We start from the raw sequence: 18,276 nt of genomic DNA, 5'->3' as shown, positions 1-18,276 counted from the left end.
GCTTCTTGGAATAATCTTTGTCGGTCGGGATAACTTTGAGTCATTAGTCATACCCTGTGCAAACTCTTTTTGATGCTAACATTTGAAATTATGTAGCATAATATGCTTAATAATGAATTCATGAGATGCAATGCATACGTCTGTCTTGAGTTTTTGAAAAACATTAAAACAGAAGATGTAAAAGCGTGATATTTGTAAAAACGTGATGTTTGTAAAAACGTGATGTTTGTAAAAACGAAATATCAACTCAGCATTTATGGCAAACCTTAAGGAGTCAGGATACCTTTTGGTGACAGTATGCTTTCGAACTAATCACGCTTCAGTTAGGACTTTCAATGGTTGTAACGTGGTTTGGTTCACGGTTTAAGAAACAAAGGATAATGGCTCAAAAATTTATTTATACCCATCCCAATCTTCGTGATGTTCTTCGATCCTATGCTCAGTTACCTTTGCGTTTCAGCTTTAGCAAATCTTGAAGTATTAACATTGATATTTGATGGTGGTTGAAGCACCAGAAGTTTATTTGGACAATCAGTCATCATTCTTTGTAATTCTTTTTGCTTTGGTCGAGGATTTGTAGCGACCTCTTTTTGACTTTGTTGTCCCTAACTTTTGCCTGAACTGTTTATTTTGTGATTACAGTCAGCGGGATGTTTCGACTTTTCGATAAGTCTCCTTCATAGGTTTTGACTTAACACCTTTTTTTTTCATAGATGTTGACTGTCTGACTTAACGGTTACGGGAAACCATCAATATTTGTGAAAAAGCATATTGGCATGACTGAGTTAACTGAGTAACTACCCTGCCCCGGGTTATGATCAAAGGTTTCAATTTGCACATGAAAGAAAACTTCTACTTCTTAGGCTCAAAAGGGGTTGACGAGGGATTAACATCCTTATATCTCCACTGTTTAGGAATTGAAACAATGCCTGTATATCGTCAACATAGTACGTTCAAAAGCATACTGTATGAGGTTGTGGTATCATTTTCGTCATCCTCCCTCGAAAGGCTTACAGCTTAGCAGGAGTTGGATATCACAAAACATATGCAAAGTAAAGACGCAATTTAAAATGAGTGATAGCGAAATGATTTGTTCAAGACAAACATATGCAATGCACTGATGATGATTATTAAAACAGATAATGTCTATCATGAGTCAAATGTTTAAACAAACGGAAAAGAAACTTGCAAATGAAAGTAGATCTAATGATCCAAAAGTTCGTCCGTCTAGACGTCAATCAGTCTTGTCGCGACTAGGCATAGGAGCGTCGATCACCACAAGATTTTCAGGAGGGTTGAATTTGATTTCCCCGTCATCAATCAGATCTCGATTCTTATTTTTCAATGTCCAGCAATTGTATGTGTAATATCCAGGACTGTTGCAATGGTATGCGTACCTCGCATTGAGTTTATAGCTAGGAGTGGAGGTGTTGGAATTCTTAGGAGCATCCTTCAGAGTAATCGATCTGATCTTCAAGAGATGTTATATTGATCTTGGTGAATTGACTCTTAGGTACATCTGGCTTACGTTGTTGTTGTAGTTCCGGTATAGAGATCAGAAATGCCCCCTCAGATTGGTTACGTTCATTACGGCCTTTGTAGTATCAGCCATATGAGGATCCTCAGGTGAGTTGAAATCAAAGTTCTTATCATAAATTAAGTTTTGAATCACCTGTTTCAACGGTCTACAATCCTTTACATCATGACCAGGGTTGTTCGAATAATAAGCACATCTCGCATTGTAATTGTACCTAGGAATAAGAGTACCTTCAATTCTTCTTGCCCCTTGGCTGAGTTCAGAGTCAAAGTTTGGGATCGGATGTTCTGAGCCTGAAGGTGTTTGACTGATTGCTCAAAATAAATTTGGGCTGAAGTAAACAGCGAGAGAGGATGAGATACTTGTTGTGAGAAAACCTGTTATGTGATGTTATGAATGCAAATGCAGTGTTTTCAAGGATCTTTAGGATTATAGTTAGAAACATTAGAAAGTGATTTGGTCGCGTCTTTGTTTGAAGAATTCTAACTTTTGTCTTTGAACGTCCTTCTTTGAGAATCAAGCTCACCATATCGAGTGGGTCATCGCCTCTGATTCGGGATACTTCTGAGTTTGAAGGTACACGGCTAGAGGAAAATAAATCCTCTTGCCCCTTGATAGGTGCCGAGTCTCTGAATTGGAAGGTATGTGGCCAGGGACAAATAAATCCTCTTGCCCCTTGATAGGAATTCAGTCCTTGATAAGAGCACCTGAAATTGTGCGCCCTAAATTCCTAAGATCCTTGAAAGGGTTAGTTAAATCATGTTATGCTTATGATGTCATGATTTCATGATGTTATGCGATGCATCAGGCAAAGCGTAAGATAGTAAGGACGAGTGAGTCCCACAATAAAAAAACCTGCAAGAAAACCAAAGGGTTAGTAGCAAGCACAGACAAGTCACACAAGTATCCTTAGGTTTAAAGGCTTGCGTGAAGTTCGTAGGTAAGTACCCTCCCCACTGAAGTTAAGTTGGTTCAACCTGTCCTAGAATAGTAACCGGGTTCTATGGTGCTCATATCCCTGATCTTTCTCGCGGGCATTGTCTCAACAGTGCACTCGATCGGCCAGCCAAAAGCATCCCTAGAGTCCAATCTCAATGAGTGTAGCATCGAGTATCAACCGGCTTCAGTCAGGAATCCAAAGCCAGCTATCTCGCTACTTCCTATAGGCCAAAGTCAAGTTCAACTAGGGTTCTAAGGGCGAATTGGTGCTTATGACACCACGCGGTAGCCAAATGTTTCCTCGATCATATTCAAGGGCCATTAGGACAAACCAAAGCGTCGCACTAACGGTGGCCACCAGTTCAACCATAATGATACATGTCGTACAACCTCCCTGGTCTAATGCTACATACCTAAGGTACACTAGATCCGGGTGTAGGATCTTTCACACAGCAGAATACCCAAAACAGCCTTTAAAGATAAATCAAACAAATCAAACAATTAAAGTGATCCTAAACTTTAAGGTAACCCCTCTTTTATTCGAAAGCATCCCCAGCAGAGTCGCCAGTTCTGTAATACGGTGAACTGACTTTTATATCAAAATGTCGCGGTAAGCAAGAGTCGCTACCGACTTTTATTTTATCCAATTTATAGAAAGGCTAAAAGAACAGAAAAGACCTTTTGAAAAGATTTTGAGTTCGGGGTGTAAGTTATACAAAGGGAAGGTGTAAGGCACCCTTTGTATCCATGGTTATCCATGGGCTCTTAATTGCTTAGCTCACTTTGTTTGAAATGTTTGAAAAGATTTTCGAAGAAGAACTTTAGCTTGTAAATAAGCGTAGTCTTTTTGAATTTGATTTGAAAAGAGTGGGAAAAGAGTTTTGAATTTAGAGCAAACAATTAGTAGCAACTACCCTAAGTTTGAAAAAACGTTCTTTTAGCTTTTCGGGTGAAAGGGTCTATCCATACCATAAGAGGGCAGGAAGTATTTCAATTGGATGTTTTAAGGGTCATTGAGAACAATCGTTCGCCACAAGACTGTCCCATGCCATAAAGAGGGCAGGTAGTCTAAGGGAAGGATATAATAGTCATTAATTGGGCATCATGCGAGGATACGTTAGCAATAGGGACAATCATTCTTTATAAGGCAACCTCGAGGGAGTTTCAATAACTTTGAAGGCAACATTGCTTTAGGTATCCTCGGAATCGAGGGACTTGACTATTTTTAGGCAACAAAATTAAGGCAACAAGGCAGCAAGTGATAAGGCAACAGGCAACAAGAAGGGTTACCCTAAAGGTGTGTGGGTGCACAATCACGTGGTTCAATTCAGTTATTTATATTATAATTAGTGAGCTAATTTGTTTTAAACAAGGCTTGCACTCCCTAGGATTACTAACCACGCAGTTAAAAAATAAAGGCAGAAACACATAATGTCCTTTTACAATAAACACCTGCGGGGAAGGGGAAATAAAAGACAGAAAATAAGAGGGAACAATAATTAAGATAAACCCTTGAATGCCTTGATCTTCCTCCAACTCTCAATCGACTCTGAAAATTAAAAGGAAAATAAACAAGGGTTAGTGTATTACAGATTCAATGGCTATTGAGGCAAACCCTATTAAAAGGCAAAATAAAATAAAATGAAATAAAATGATATTTAAACAAGAGGAATTAGAAAACTTAGCTTTTTTTGATCTGATAGGGCGTGTGACTGAAAGGTCTTGATTAACCCTGAAAATTGGGCACAAAGAAGAGAAATGTTTAGTGTATGAATGATCTACAAACCTTAATTGATCAAAGATCTATAAACCCTAAAAAGTTTACAAACCCTACCCCTAAACCTAACCAGTTTATTCAAGAAAACTTATTGTGACCTAAAGGGTTTATGAACTAAAATAAATTTAATTAGTCCAAAAAATTAAATTGTTTCCCCAAAACAACTATTAGCTTAAGGAAACAAAAAAACAATTATTTTTAATGTCATAATAAAAGTCAGGTTTTCGATTAAAAATAAAAGTTATAATTTTACTTATACACTAATTTATTAAAATAAAAATTTAAATAAAAATAGTTAAAATAAAAGGAAAGAAAAGAAGCATAAATAAAATTGTTTATATAACTAAAGTTAAAAAAAAATAAAGAAATACTTAGCTGGAATCTAGTATGGTAGGCTTGTGATGGTCCATGGTGTGCTTGCAATTTCTGGGCGTTGGATCTTTGATGACTTTGATCTGGATGGCTGGCCAGGAGGGTGTATCCTAGGCATGTAAGGGAGGCAAAGCACTAGAACTGAAATCAAATAAACACCAAAAAATTCTTGTGTACCCCTGGGATCGAACCCAGGTTTGGTAGGATACACTCACCTTTCTCTTGCCAAACGTGCTACACTTGTTAGTCATAAATTTAATGATATCAAATAAATAAATAGCAAAACCTGTGTTGAATGGCAAATTCAACAAGCTGGGCCCACTGGATTTCGCTACAGCCAATTGATGGTGGAGAGAGGAATTGATTTTGTTGACCAGCCACTAACACGCTGACACGCGAGTGGACAGATTTGGAATGGCTGACCAACGAATCATACAACGCCGCGTGTGAGGATCCACTTTTCATCTTCTTCTCCACAAAAACTGCTACGATTCAGCCAGGTTAATAGCTGCGATTCTGCTACGATAGTTTCGTAGAGAACAACCTGCGAATCCTGGGATACCTCTGGAACGAAATAGGACGACTGGAAGAGGTTGAAAATCGCTGCTGAAGATCATGGCTCATGCCCTAGTTTTTGTGAACTTTGTAACTTGAAAACCCTTGTCATTTTTCTCCTAATTTCGTCCCCTCATGGCTGCAAGCACTTGTGTGAATATATAGGATCAAATTAGGGCAACAAAAGGCTTGGGCTTTTAGGTTACCAAGTAACATGAAAATTGGAAAAGATTTTATACAAAATCTTTCTAAATTTGAATATTTCTCCTCATAATAAGCTTTCACGATTTTTTGACTCCTTCATGGTGTTAATTGGGCCCTTTGATGATTAAAAGTGGAACCATATAATTTATCTCATTATTTTTATAATTTTACTTAATTAAATTATGATTTTAATGAATAAAATCTATAAAATAATAAATAAAAACAAATAAAAAATAAGATATATTCCATGGTTGTGGATGGGCTTAAGATGATGTTAGAACAAAAAGAAACCAAGCCCATTTAGAAGAAGAATCATTTTGGACCATATTTCTCTTTGTACACCTTCTGAAAATTGCTCAACTTGCACATCTTTTAACTTTCTCAATTTCCCATATTTTTTAGTGTTCTTGGACTTTTTAGAAAGATTGAAGAGTCCTCTAACCAGACTTTTTGGTCTCATGTCAAAATCTTTCTTGATGCTCAATATATGTCCTTTTAAAAAAAATTGACTTTTGGTTGACTTTTCAAAAGACCCATAATGTTTTGACGTGTATCTCTTTAGCGGAAGCATTTCTTGATCTCAGGCACAACATGAAAGTTGTAGAGAATCAAATTTCCTTGAGAATGAGCTTTGGTTGGAGAATTTCTGAGAAAGTACGAGAGAGATACGATCAGTCAAAGTTGGTTTGACTTTTACGTAAATACCCTAATTTAGCAACTTGTCTTTGGTTGATTTCTGAGCTTTCATTGATGAATCATGATCAATCCTTGATCAAATGATGAATGATACTTAAAAATTAGGATGTTAACCAAAAATCGGGAGTTTTGACTGTGGTTTGACCATAGTTTGACTTTTTAGGTCAAACTAGTCGCCTATTGATCATTTGAGCAGTTGACTGAGCAATCCTATGAATCAGAGCTTGAAACTCGGCATGAGGATAATTTGAAGCATATGAGAGGCCATGGGATCAATTTGAGGTATCAGAAGTTGATTTCTCTTTGAGAAGATCAAAACCCTAGTTCAAAGGCATTCGTTTAGGAGGTAGGTAGCTTTGAGCAATGGGAGATCTTTGAGCATTTGAAAGTCAGATGGACTGAAATATGATTAAATATGATGGGAAAATTTTGGGGTATGACAGTGACCAAAATTTTGGTATCTAATTTTTATATATGAATAAACTTGTATATAAAAATATTATTTTGTGATCGATTTAGTGACTTCTTAAAATAGGCTCATGAATATCAAATTTTGGTGGCTAATTCGGTCACTAAAGTGACCAAAATTTAGGTCACAAAATTTAGCTCTCTAAATCGGTGGCTGATTTATTTTAGTGACCGATTTAGTGACATTTTAAAATTGGCTCATAAATATCAAATTTTAGTGGCTAATTCGGTCACTATAGTGACCGAAATTTTTTGACCACTTAATCGATCACTAAAAGCGAATTTTCTAGTAGTGTTAGTCACGTTCAGAACAAAAAAAGAGTGAAAAGCTGCAATGTATGTATACCATCTTCCTCCCTGCTTCGTTCTCCACCCAACCATCTCCCTGCATACTCTTTACTGTAACCACACCTTTTTCACGTGTATGCTCCCTTTTCCTTACTTGCGTGAACGAAACCAAACCGGATCTTCCTCCCTCCGCTCATCAAACCACCATATCTCCCCTCATATCACCAAAATTGGCGCTATCAACCTCACACTCAGCTGTCTTGTTTCAATATCACCAAACCAAACTCCACTCCGATCTACCATCTCTAACATCTATCCCGACCAAACTTCCACCATTGAGCAACCACTACAAGAAAAAAATGTTTAGCCAGGGTACTGTAAAAAAACCCTCACAAAACATAAATTAGCGAGGGAACAACACCCCTAGCTAAGGAGGGCATCACAAATTATTTGCGTGGGGCGTTCCACATCACTAAATCTGCTTGGGGCTAATCCCTTCGCAAAAAGAAATTCTAAACTTTGCAGATTTAGAGCCCACAAGCGTAGTTGCAGTGGGCGTAGAGGGTAGGTGCAGAGTCTATGTCATCATTTAGCTAGGGGTTAAGCTCCTAGCAAATTTCTGTTTTTTGGAATTTGTGAGGGGTTAAGCCCTAACAAATTTTAGATTGTCATATTAAAAAATTATAATTATATAACAATATATATATATATATATATATATATATATATATATATATATATATATACGGTTTTGAATAAATAGTTATTTTTTAAACATAATATTGTTTTGAATAATAGTTTTTATTATTTAAAAACAATTGTTTTCTATATTTTTAGTACTAATAAATTTTTAAATATATTATACAGCATCCAATAACACCCCAAAACAATAAAATACAAACACAATATATTTTACAAAAACAATATCAGTAAAAAATTTAAACCAAATAAATTATACAAATACAAGTTTAATATTATACAACACTCAATTCAACAAATATGAGTATAAATTTTAAAAAAAGAGAAAAAATGTACCTTAGATGAACCATTTACTTGAGAGAAGGAAACAAGAAGAAATGGGAGAAGAAGAGAAGAAGTAAAGAAACAAGAAGATGAAATGAACTTGAAAATTTTTTGTGCGTTATATATTAATAGAACAATTTATGAGGGGGCTCCCCTCACTATTTTACTTGGGGCAGCCCCTCGCAAAATGCAATATTACTTTTTCAGAGCAGCATTTTTTGCACGCCTGCACACGCGATGGGACATGGGCTTGACACAACTAACATGGGCTGACAGTTTGCTAGGGGTATTCCCTCACCATTTCAAAGGTCTTTTTTAGTGACGTGTATCCCTCGCAAAATACACATTTGATATAAATTCAAAATTCAAAATCTCCCTCTTTTTAATTTGCGAGGGATATCCCATCACTAGTTGTTTTTTAAATTTTGTTTTTTTGATTTGTGCTTTGCGAGGGGGTTATCCCCAAGCAATGGAAAAATTTAGTGAGGGGCTAATCACCTCACAAAATCCTCTAGCTAATCAAGCTTTTTCTTGTAGTAAACCCACCTACACCACCATCCACAAACGTTTCTCACTACCATGTTAAACCATCCTCTTCCACATACTCTCACCGACTTCTCCATACATCACCATCATTCTATACCTCAAACAACAACTCAAAATATCTCCATCTCACTTCAAACTCCCTCGCCAGCCACCTGCATAACAACTCACAAAAAAATCGAACACCACCTTCCTTGTACCACCGATCCAAATATCTCCCTCAACCATTTCCTTCCAACATTTCTCTGAAACACCAGAACAACAAGATCCCGATGTCTCAATGCCATCCTTTAATTCTCTTGTGCCACCTCAACTTGATCTAAAGATGGAGGAAAAACAGCTTCGATAATCTTGGTTTGTTCACAAATTTGGTGGAACTTGTATGGGAAGCTCGCAAAGAATAAAGAATGTTGCAGACTTAGTTCATAATGATGATTCAGAGAGGATATTAGTGGTTGTCTCTGTAATGTCTTAGCTTAACAACAACGACATCCATTCACTCCAAACTCACGGTTACTATCCTCAAAGTTTCATAAGATCCACATTCCACGCTTACACCTCACTACAACATCATAACTCAGTCAGTAACGTTGTGTCTCAAACTTGCATTATACATTTTGTATTTGTGTTTATTGATTGTATTCGCTTATGGTTTTCTTCGACTGTGATGGACTTTTGTTAATATTGTAATATTAAAAATAAATATGCATGGTTGTGTTGGTTTATTGTTGCTTTTGACATGTCAAAAACGTGTTAGCAACGACTTATGGATGTTTGCGATGCGTTATGCCTTTTTGTGATAATTTGTGCGTGATGTCGTTTCATATGTTAATTTAATATTGCATACTTTGTATACTTTCTGTTTCAATTTTGATGAGCGCGTTGTGCGTTAGCAACTTGCTGGATTTTCTTGTATATGCGTGCAACATGTTACTTTTGTTGTCGTTGCGTCTCAATCGACTTTAAGTATCATGATAAAGGCCTCACGTTGCATTTCTTCGCATCGAGGTTGCTTGGTTTAATCACTACATTATGTTATTGCTACTTTTCTTTTTGAGTCGTTACAATCATTATCACTTCTTTATCATGGAGTTTACGTTTCATATGACGACTTGGTTTCCATGATCATGTCTCGCGCTAACAATTTGTGGTTTGATTCATGTTGATGTGACATTTCTTTTTCACTGCGTATAATTCTGATTTAAATTTTGTAGGCGGCTTTGAATTTGCAACCTCCCGTTACATGAACTTAATTTGCGTCCTCGTGATGAATGAGCTTAATATGTGTCCTTAAGTGACAATTCTTGTATTATGCTATTCCGAATGTTTACTTGACGTGTGCATTATGATTTGGCTGCTTTCTTATTTTGATTATGATAAATGCGTTATATGCATACCGATTGTGATTATTGGGTATGTGTGTTGATTTTCATCTTAGCGGTTATTGCGTCATCACAAAAGTACCTACAAGGGTCACATAACTATAACTCCATTATCTCACCAAGCACTACCATAAGAAAGTACTACTCATTAGCTTTCCAACCCTTCGAACGACACTCCATCTTAACTTACAGATCAAAAGTTATGGCCAAAATCGTCAAAACGACCATATCTCAAATTTTTCCCAGCATGCGTCGATCTCTAGGGAGCATGCGTCGACCTATGAGACTTATGAGACATATGTGTCGATGCAAAAAGGACTGATAGTCTGATTTTGCAAACAACTCAGTATGCGTCGACGTATGCGACATATGAGTCGATGCAAAAGGGACAAAATACAATTTTGCGTTTTTCATCGTTGGAGGCCTTCTAGACCTCTAATTTCGATTCCGTTAAAAAATATGATCTCAAAATTCGACGTACCACAATTATCCAATGATTAAAACAACAATTTAACACATATAATTATTAATTATCTTGAAGTCAAATTAACCTCAAAACTTCAATCTTCAACAATGGTAGAAAATAATACAATTTCAAAAAAGTAAAATCACTTATTTTAAAACCTCGCCTAAACACTCTGTAACATGTCAAAACAACTTATTTCAAAAATCTAACATTATGGGTCCATTAACTACTGTGATTACTTCTCAAAACTCCCAATTAACCCATGATTTAACCAATTAAAACACCATCAACAAGAACAACACGTAAAATCATGTCCATCATCTCCAATTTACCATTAACACAACATATCCACAAGAACAACATCAACACAACTTCACATATTAAATTTCAGGAATCATCATTAAGAAGACAAAATCCACCATCAATAATTATCATCATTATCATCAATTTTCATAAATCACGTACAAAGCTATTATAACACAACAATGGAGAAACATAAATCCTATTGGAGGTTAAGAGAAACCTCTATACCTTTTCATGATTTAAGTACCCTTAGATGAATAATCTCCCTCCTACTTTGTGATTCGAGCATAAGCAAGCAATCTCCTTATGGACTCTTTCATCAAGCCCTAACTCCCCTCTCTCTCTCTCTCTCTCTCTCTCTCTCTCTCTATATATATATATATATATATATATATATATATATATATATATATATATATATATATATATATATATATATATATATGCATGTTTCTCTCTTTCTCTCTCTTTGTATGTTTCTCTTTTTCTCAACAATTCTACGTACTGACAATCTTCCTTCCCTCAACTCTCTTTTTAAAATAAAAACCTAATTCCCTCATTAGGATATTCCTACCTTACCCTCACATTTTTTTCTATAATTCCCACCTTATCCTCAATATCTCTACAATCTCATTTTTTTCTTTTTTTCTTTTATTATTTTTTTAACTAATAAAACTAAAATATTATTTTAATTAATAAAGTAATTCTAAATAAATCTACCAACCTCTAATTGCTCCACACTCCCCTCTCAAGGTCGCACACCCCTACCACCCAATTTAATTTAATAATTACCACATAATAATTAAATAAACACAAAAAATTCATAAATAAATAAATTAAATAAGATAATCTAAATTGAGGTGTTACAGTTGTTAGTTAAGAAGAAATATGGTAGCATGAGGTTGTGTGTTGATTATGGACAGCAGAATAAAGTGACTATCAAGAACTGATATTCACTTTTAAGGATTGACAATTTGATAGATATGTTGGTTGGTGCGTGTGTATTCAGTAAGAATTGATCTGCGGTCGGGTTATCATCAAATTTGTGTGAAGCTAGAAGAAATTCAGAAGACTGCGTTCAAAACGAGATATGATCATTATGGGTATTCAGTACTGCCATTTGGTGTGTCTAATGCTCCAGGAGTATTTGTGGAGTATATGAGTAAGATCTTTCGTTCTTACTTGGATAAGTTTGTTGTTATACTCATCGGTAATATATTTTGGTATATTCTAAGACAGATAAAGAGCATGCAAAATATCTGAGGGTTTTGTTGGAGGTTTTACGAGAGAAGCGGTTATATGCAAAGTTGTCCAAGTGCGAGTTCTAGTTGAAAGATGTGAGTTTTCTTGAACATGTGATTTCTAGTGGAGGGATTGCGGTTTATCCATCGAAGGTGGAGACCGTGTTGCCGTGGGAGACTCCAAAGTCTGTCACTAAGATCCAAAATTTTCTTGGACTAGCTAGTTATTATCATAGGTTTATCAAAGACTTTTCTAAGTTAGCTTTGTCGTTGACTCAACTAACTAGGAAGGGTCAATCTTTTTCTTGTGATGCTAAGTGTGAAGAGAGTTTCCAAGAGCTTAAGAGAAAGTTGACGTCGACTCCGGTGTTGATTTTGTCGAGCCCGACTGAATTTTTGTGTGCACTGCGATGCTTCTAAAATGGGTATGAGAGATGTGTGGATGCAGAATGGTCAGGTGGTAATTTATGCTTCGAGACAACTTAGAGTTCACAAAAAAAATTACCCTACGCATAATTTAGAGTTAGCTGTCGTTGTGTTCGTGCTTAAGACTTAGAGGCATTATTTGTTCTGCTCTTGATTTGAAACATTGTAAAATATTCATCTTTTTACAATGAGTCGAGAAATTTTTCCTTTATATTTATAAAACTAAAAATACAAAATTTAAACCATTCAATTTTGAGGAAATAATTGAGAACACTTGAATTGCCATAAATAGTCCACTTTTCCAAATCCATGTTCATACATAAGTAACAAAGCTAGTAATATTATTGGAGAGTGAGTGGAAGGGAATCTATCTATCTATCTATTACTTCTTACCCGACCCTTCTAGTTCTAGTTGTATAAAGAAATATTTAAAAAATATATTAAAATACATTATATTACAAATCATATCAAAATGAAAGGATATTGTTTTAAGAGACACCGCTACCACTAGAATCACCTTTTCTATAAATTAGACATCGTTTTTGGAGCTTTTATTCTTCTTCATTGATAGAGCTTTTCTTATATACCCCCAAAAAAAAATTTAACAAGACAAAAACACACAATAGATGGCTGTGAATAATGATGAGAAACAGCAAAACAAACCCATCGGACACAGTCCACTCGCTCACAAGAGTCTCCTTCAAAGTGATGCACTCTATCAGGTATTCAATCTCCACTATTATCTATTTTAATTTCATATTTTCTTTTGACACATAAGAAATTTCAGTTATTTGTTTTCCATTATTCAATTTTTATATATGTGAAAAATGTTGTCGAGGCTTGTTAATTACTTGTGTTGTGCAGTATATACTTGAGACGAGTGTGTTTCCAAGAGAGCATCCATGTTTGAAGGAGCTTCGTGAGATGACAGAAAAACATCCTCGGTAAGAACATAGTTGTTTGTCTATCCAAATTATGAAAGGAAAAACAATTTTTGGTGTGTATCAAAAGATATGTTATTTTGGGAAATGTTGATTTTTCTTTTGTTTAAAGTGAGTGGATAACAATAAAAAATAAAGTTAAGTGGTTATTATTAAAAGAAAAGTTAGAGGATAAAGATTAAGAATATATTTGGACCGATGGATTAAAGTGGAGGGGATGGAATCTAATGGAATATGGAATGGATGAAATAGGGCATAATGGATTTGAAATACCATTCTATTATTTAATTTTTTTTTTATAATTTGATAAAATGGAATAGAATAAATTAGTTCATTTTATTTCACTTCATCTCTTATTTATACATTTAAACAATAAAATTTAATTATTACCATTATATTTAGGTATTTAGGGTTGTTAAAAAAATTCAAGAATTTAACCTTGAACCGAACTGAAATTAAAATAATCAAACCATTATGTTTGGATAGTGAACCAAACCATTATGCACAAATAGTTATAGAACCAAACCGTAATTGAAACCGAATCAAACTGAACTCGAACCGAACTAAAATTGAAAATAAAAAATACTTGAAATAAGTTTATAAAAATTATAAAAAAATTGAAATTAGCTTTACGATTGGTTTCTTTGATAAATGGTCTGGTTTGTAAAAAATTGTCTTATAATGGTTTGATACTATTCGGAATTTCAAAACGGTATACCATACCAATAATTTTGATTCAGTTTGCTTCTTAGTAAATTGAAACGGTTTGGTTTAATTTGAGGGAATTTTTACTATTATTTGGTTTGGTTTGGTTCCGGTTTTCTCACGAACCCTATAACTAACCACCCTAATTATATTTCATTTCATTCTACTGCATACTACATATCCAAACTAGAATTAAGGGTGTTCAAAACCAAACACTGCAAACCAAACCAAACCGAAATTGCAAAAAACCGCATTTGGTTCGGATTTGTTTGGGTAATCTTTTAACAAAATCGCATGGTTCGGTTTGGTTAGTGGTTTATATTTTACAAACCGAACCAAACCGCATTATGTTACAACCTAAATTTTACTTAACTCACAATCTAACCAAATCTAAACCTATTATACACTAGCCTTATGATTACAAACAACTTTCTCATCCTTACGCTTATGATTTCAATTTCGGTCTTCTCAAATCTCTCATAGAATTATCGTGTCATCTTCCCCACATACATCTTACCTCTTCTTCTCTAATCTTTACTATCTTATATTCTTTCTTTTTTACCTTCTCATTTTTATGCAAATGTCCCCTCTTTCAATTTCTTTATTATCGCACATTTTCTTCTATACTCTCTCGTCTCTTATGTTCTTTCATTTTCATCTTCACTAATTTTTCATCTTTTCTATTTTTTTTGTTTCATTATAATATTTTTGATACTGTTTTATGCTATTATTGTATGTTTATTATTTCACTTTTTGTTTAATCTAATTTATACATATTAAATGAGAAGTTGTTGTCTAAATATGATGCGTTTTGTTGTTATTTGGTAGTATATGAATGACTAAATATAAAGTTATGTTATCATGTATATGTCTGTGTATGATTCAATAAAATATTTGTAAAAAACCGAATCAACTGAACCGAACCAACCGCATTGGTTTGGTTCATTTTTTCTTAAAGCCAACTGAACCAAACTAAACCGTATGTTTTTTCCTTGCGGTTTGGATGACTTTTAGCGTCAAAATCATCTAAAACGCACCGCAAACTCCCCTAATTCAAACCTACAATAAAGAAAAAGAAACATGTAAATACACTAATTAATTAAAATTACTATTTTAAAGTTTTACACATAGCAATATCTATAACGAGTGTCTTAAACTTTTGAAAGATTTGTGTAGATTATTCATAGATGAAACGTGGCAAAATAAATAAAGGTTTCATTTATATCAAGGTTTATTAGTGTAACACAACTCGTAATAAATTTTGATTTTTGTGCGGTATCGTGTCTTACATGCCGTTAAAGACATCTGGCATATGTGCCCAAGTTTTTTTTCCATGGATATGGAATAATTCTCTACTCCTTCGGTCAATGAGTGATTCAGCCACCATTTCACATATATTAAGAAAAATAGTTAAAGTAAGAGAGAATAATATTTTTACTATAATACCTTTATTATGTATTGGAAATGATGAAACTATTATTAATTAGAGAGTAAAATTAGAAAAAGTGTATTGGAAATTAAAATGGATCATTCATTTTGGAACATTATTTTATTTCAAATAGATCACTCATTATGAGACAGAGGGAGTATTTTTTTATTACATAATTCTCCTATTTTAAAACAATAGAATAAAATGTAGTGTTAAGTGATAATATTTAATTAATGATTAAGATTATGAAAAATACAAATTAGTACTACATATATGTATTCAAATAAATTTATTTAAATATATATTTTTATAATTTTAAATTATGCATCTAACTATAATTCATATTAATAATATACTTGTGATATGGTAAAACAGGAACCATATGGCTACACCTGCTGATGAAGGACAACTTCTAAGCATGCTGATTAAGCTCATCAATGCAAAAAACACATTGGAAATTGGTGTCTTCACTGGTTATTCTCTCCTCTCCACTGCTCTTGCTCTTCCTTCTGATGGAAAGGTAAAAAGTGCAACTAAACTTAATTTTTTATTTAAGTTAAGGAATATATAATTGAAATTAAATTAATATATCCTTTTAAAATCCATCATGCATGAAATAATGTGTAAATCATGATTGATTAAATTTATTAGGTATTAGCTTTGGATGTGAGTCGTGAATACTATGAGTTGGGATTATCCATAATTGAAAAAGCTGGAGTTGCTAACAAGATCGACTTTAGAGAAGGACGTGCTCTTCCTCTTCTTGATGAACTTCTTCAAGACGTGGGTTTGCATAATTTTCTCACAAACTCTTATTGTAATTCTAGGATAAGAAACATAGTAATTAATTAAATTGGTGTCTGTTAATTAATTTTGCAGGAAAATAACAAGGGGACATTTGATTTTGTTTTTGTGGATGCTGATAAGGATAATTACTTAAACTATCACAAGAGAGTAATTGAACTTGTGAAAATCGGGGGATTGATCGGGTACGATAACACCTTATGGAGTGGATCTGTGGTAGCTCCGTCTGATGCACCTATGCTGGATAATATTAAGCGTCTACGAGGTTATGTGATTGAGTTCAACAAATATCTAGCTCATGATTCAAGAATTGAGATTTGTCAGCTTCCGGTAGGTGATGGAATTACCCTGTGCCGCCGCATTAGCTGATTATTCTCCTTCGTGTTGGTTTGTTTAGTTGAAGAATTTGGAGTTTTATTATCAGTTTTAAGTGTTGTAAAAGAAGGGAAAAGATATGATGAAACTATTTTTTGACATTTACACTGTATTATCCATAAAATCTACTAGCATTGATTTTTTATAATTTAATTTGCTTTGGTTAACGTGCATCAACATGTTGCTTTGTTAGATATATATCTCTATGGTAGCTACGTGAATGTACCATATATACTTTTCATGCACATACATAGATGTACTACATAACTACTTTCAGTTAATAGTTTGTTACGGTGTGGTAACAAACTTTTCCCTGTATAGTTACTCTTGGCTGAGTGTGTATTCAGGTCATATAAAACCTGCACACGTGTATGAGTTTACAATCAATGAAATCTAATCTCAATTTCCACTAGTTTCTCTTTTCTGGTTTTCACTTTCACTTGCAGAAGATGGAAGACACTCTCATCTTCAACATGGTATCATTCGCTTTCTGATCCAAATCGCTTCCGTTTCACCTGCGTCTCATCGTCATCTCTGCATCGTCATCAATGGAGTCCTCAGATAACCAGACCTCACCACTCAAAGATCCTTCTCCGACGCAAGTGCTCTCGTCAACAATCACTTCGTCCAAATCCAATTCCTTTGGTCCCAAACTCTTAATCAAGTTGCAAGAAAACAACTATCTCCTATGGAACCAACAGGTTGAAGGCGTTATTCTGACTCAGAAGATGCACAGAATAGTCGTGAATCCGCAAATCCCTCAGAAATTTCAGTCGGATCAAGATCGTATCACAGGTACGATTTCTGAAGAGTATGAATCTTGGCTTGTTCAAGATCAAGCTGTCTTCATCTGGTTTCTCTCTACTATCTCTGAATCTGTTCTGCCTAGAGTCCTAGCTTGCAAACACGCGTTTGAGGTGTGGGACAAGATTCATCAGTATTTCAATGCACAGATGAAAGCTAGGGTTCGTCAATTGCGAGTGGAACTCAAGTCTACCAAGAAAGGGAACAAATCGATCACTGAGTATGTCCTGAGAATCAAAGCCATAGCGAATTCCTTGCTGGTTGTGGGTGATGTAATCACTGATCAAGACCAAATTGATTCAATCTTGAATGGACTTCCTGAGGAGTATAGTCCGTTCGTTATGCAAATGTATGGGTGTCCAATTGCACCAACACTGTGCGAAGTAGAAGCTCTACTCTATGTTCAAGAGGCACAGCTAGAGAAGTTTCGCCAAGAATTGGCTACATCAACTGTTGCTGTAAATGTTGCTCATTCAGGACATGAAGCTGGTAGCTCCAGAGGAGCTTACTCAGGTAACCGTGGGAGTGGAAATCGCTTTCCCCGTGGAAGAGGGCGTGGCAGAGTCACTAACCCCACCGGCAACAGACCTACTTGTCAGTTATGTGGAAAGTATGAGCACTCAGTTATGTCATGTTGGCACCGCTTTGATGAGAATTTTGCACCACCATCTACAACAAATGCCCAGTCAGGCCAAGCAACAACATCTGGTCAAGAAGCCACCAAAGGTGCATCTCATAATTCGCAGTCTGTAGCTATGATGGCCACTGCAAACCAACAGTCTGCCTTCACTCAGGAGTACTCCTTGCCATCAGACTTGGACTCTCAAGCCTGGTTTGCTGACTCAGGTGCCTCACATCACTTGACTCCTCATATTTCTTACTTACATAACAAGAAATCGTATCTAGGATCCAATAAAGTCTTTGTAGGTAATGGTCAGTCCTTAGAAATACAAGCAGTAGGGTCCTCTCAATTTTACTCTAAAATCTTCCCAAATCAT

General features: G+C 35.0%; 1 protein-coding gene across 1 annotated transcript; it reads left to right on the top strand.

Annotated features, from left to right (window-relative positions):
* Positions 1 to 12,738: 12,738 nt before the first annotated feature.
* Positions 12,739 to 16,647, top strand: LOC131639373 (caffeoyl-CoA O-methyltransferase 2-like). Its single transcript, XM_058909878.1, has 5 exons — positions 12,739 to 12,942; positions 13,085 to 13,164; positions 15,671 to 15,815; positions 15,947 to 16,078; positions 16,175 to 16,647. Exons 1-5 carry the CDS (start codon positions 12,847 to 12,849, stop codon positions 16,466 to 16,468), a joined length of 747 nt encoding a protein of 248 aa, XP_058765861.1. The 5' UTR covers positions 12,739 to 12,846; the 3' UTR covers positions 16,469 to 16,647.
* The last annotated feature ends 1,629 nt before the right edge of the window (positions 16,648 to 18,276 follow it).

This window comes from Vicia villosa, linkage group LG1 (assembly GCF_029867415.1).
Source record: "Vicia villosa cultivar HV-30 ecotype Madison, WI linkage group LG1, Vvil1.0, whole genome shotgun sequence".
In the NCBI taxonomy this organism is placed as follows: domain Eukaryota; kingdom Viridiplantae; phylum Streptophyta; class Magnoliopsida; order Fabales; family Fabaceae; genus Vicia; species Vicia villosa.
The sequence above is the reverse complement of the archived record's forward strand: the minus strand, read 5'-3'. Positions and strand labels throughout refer to the sequence as shown.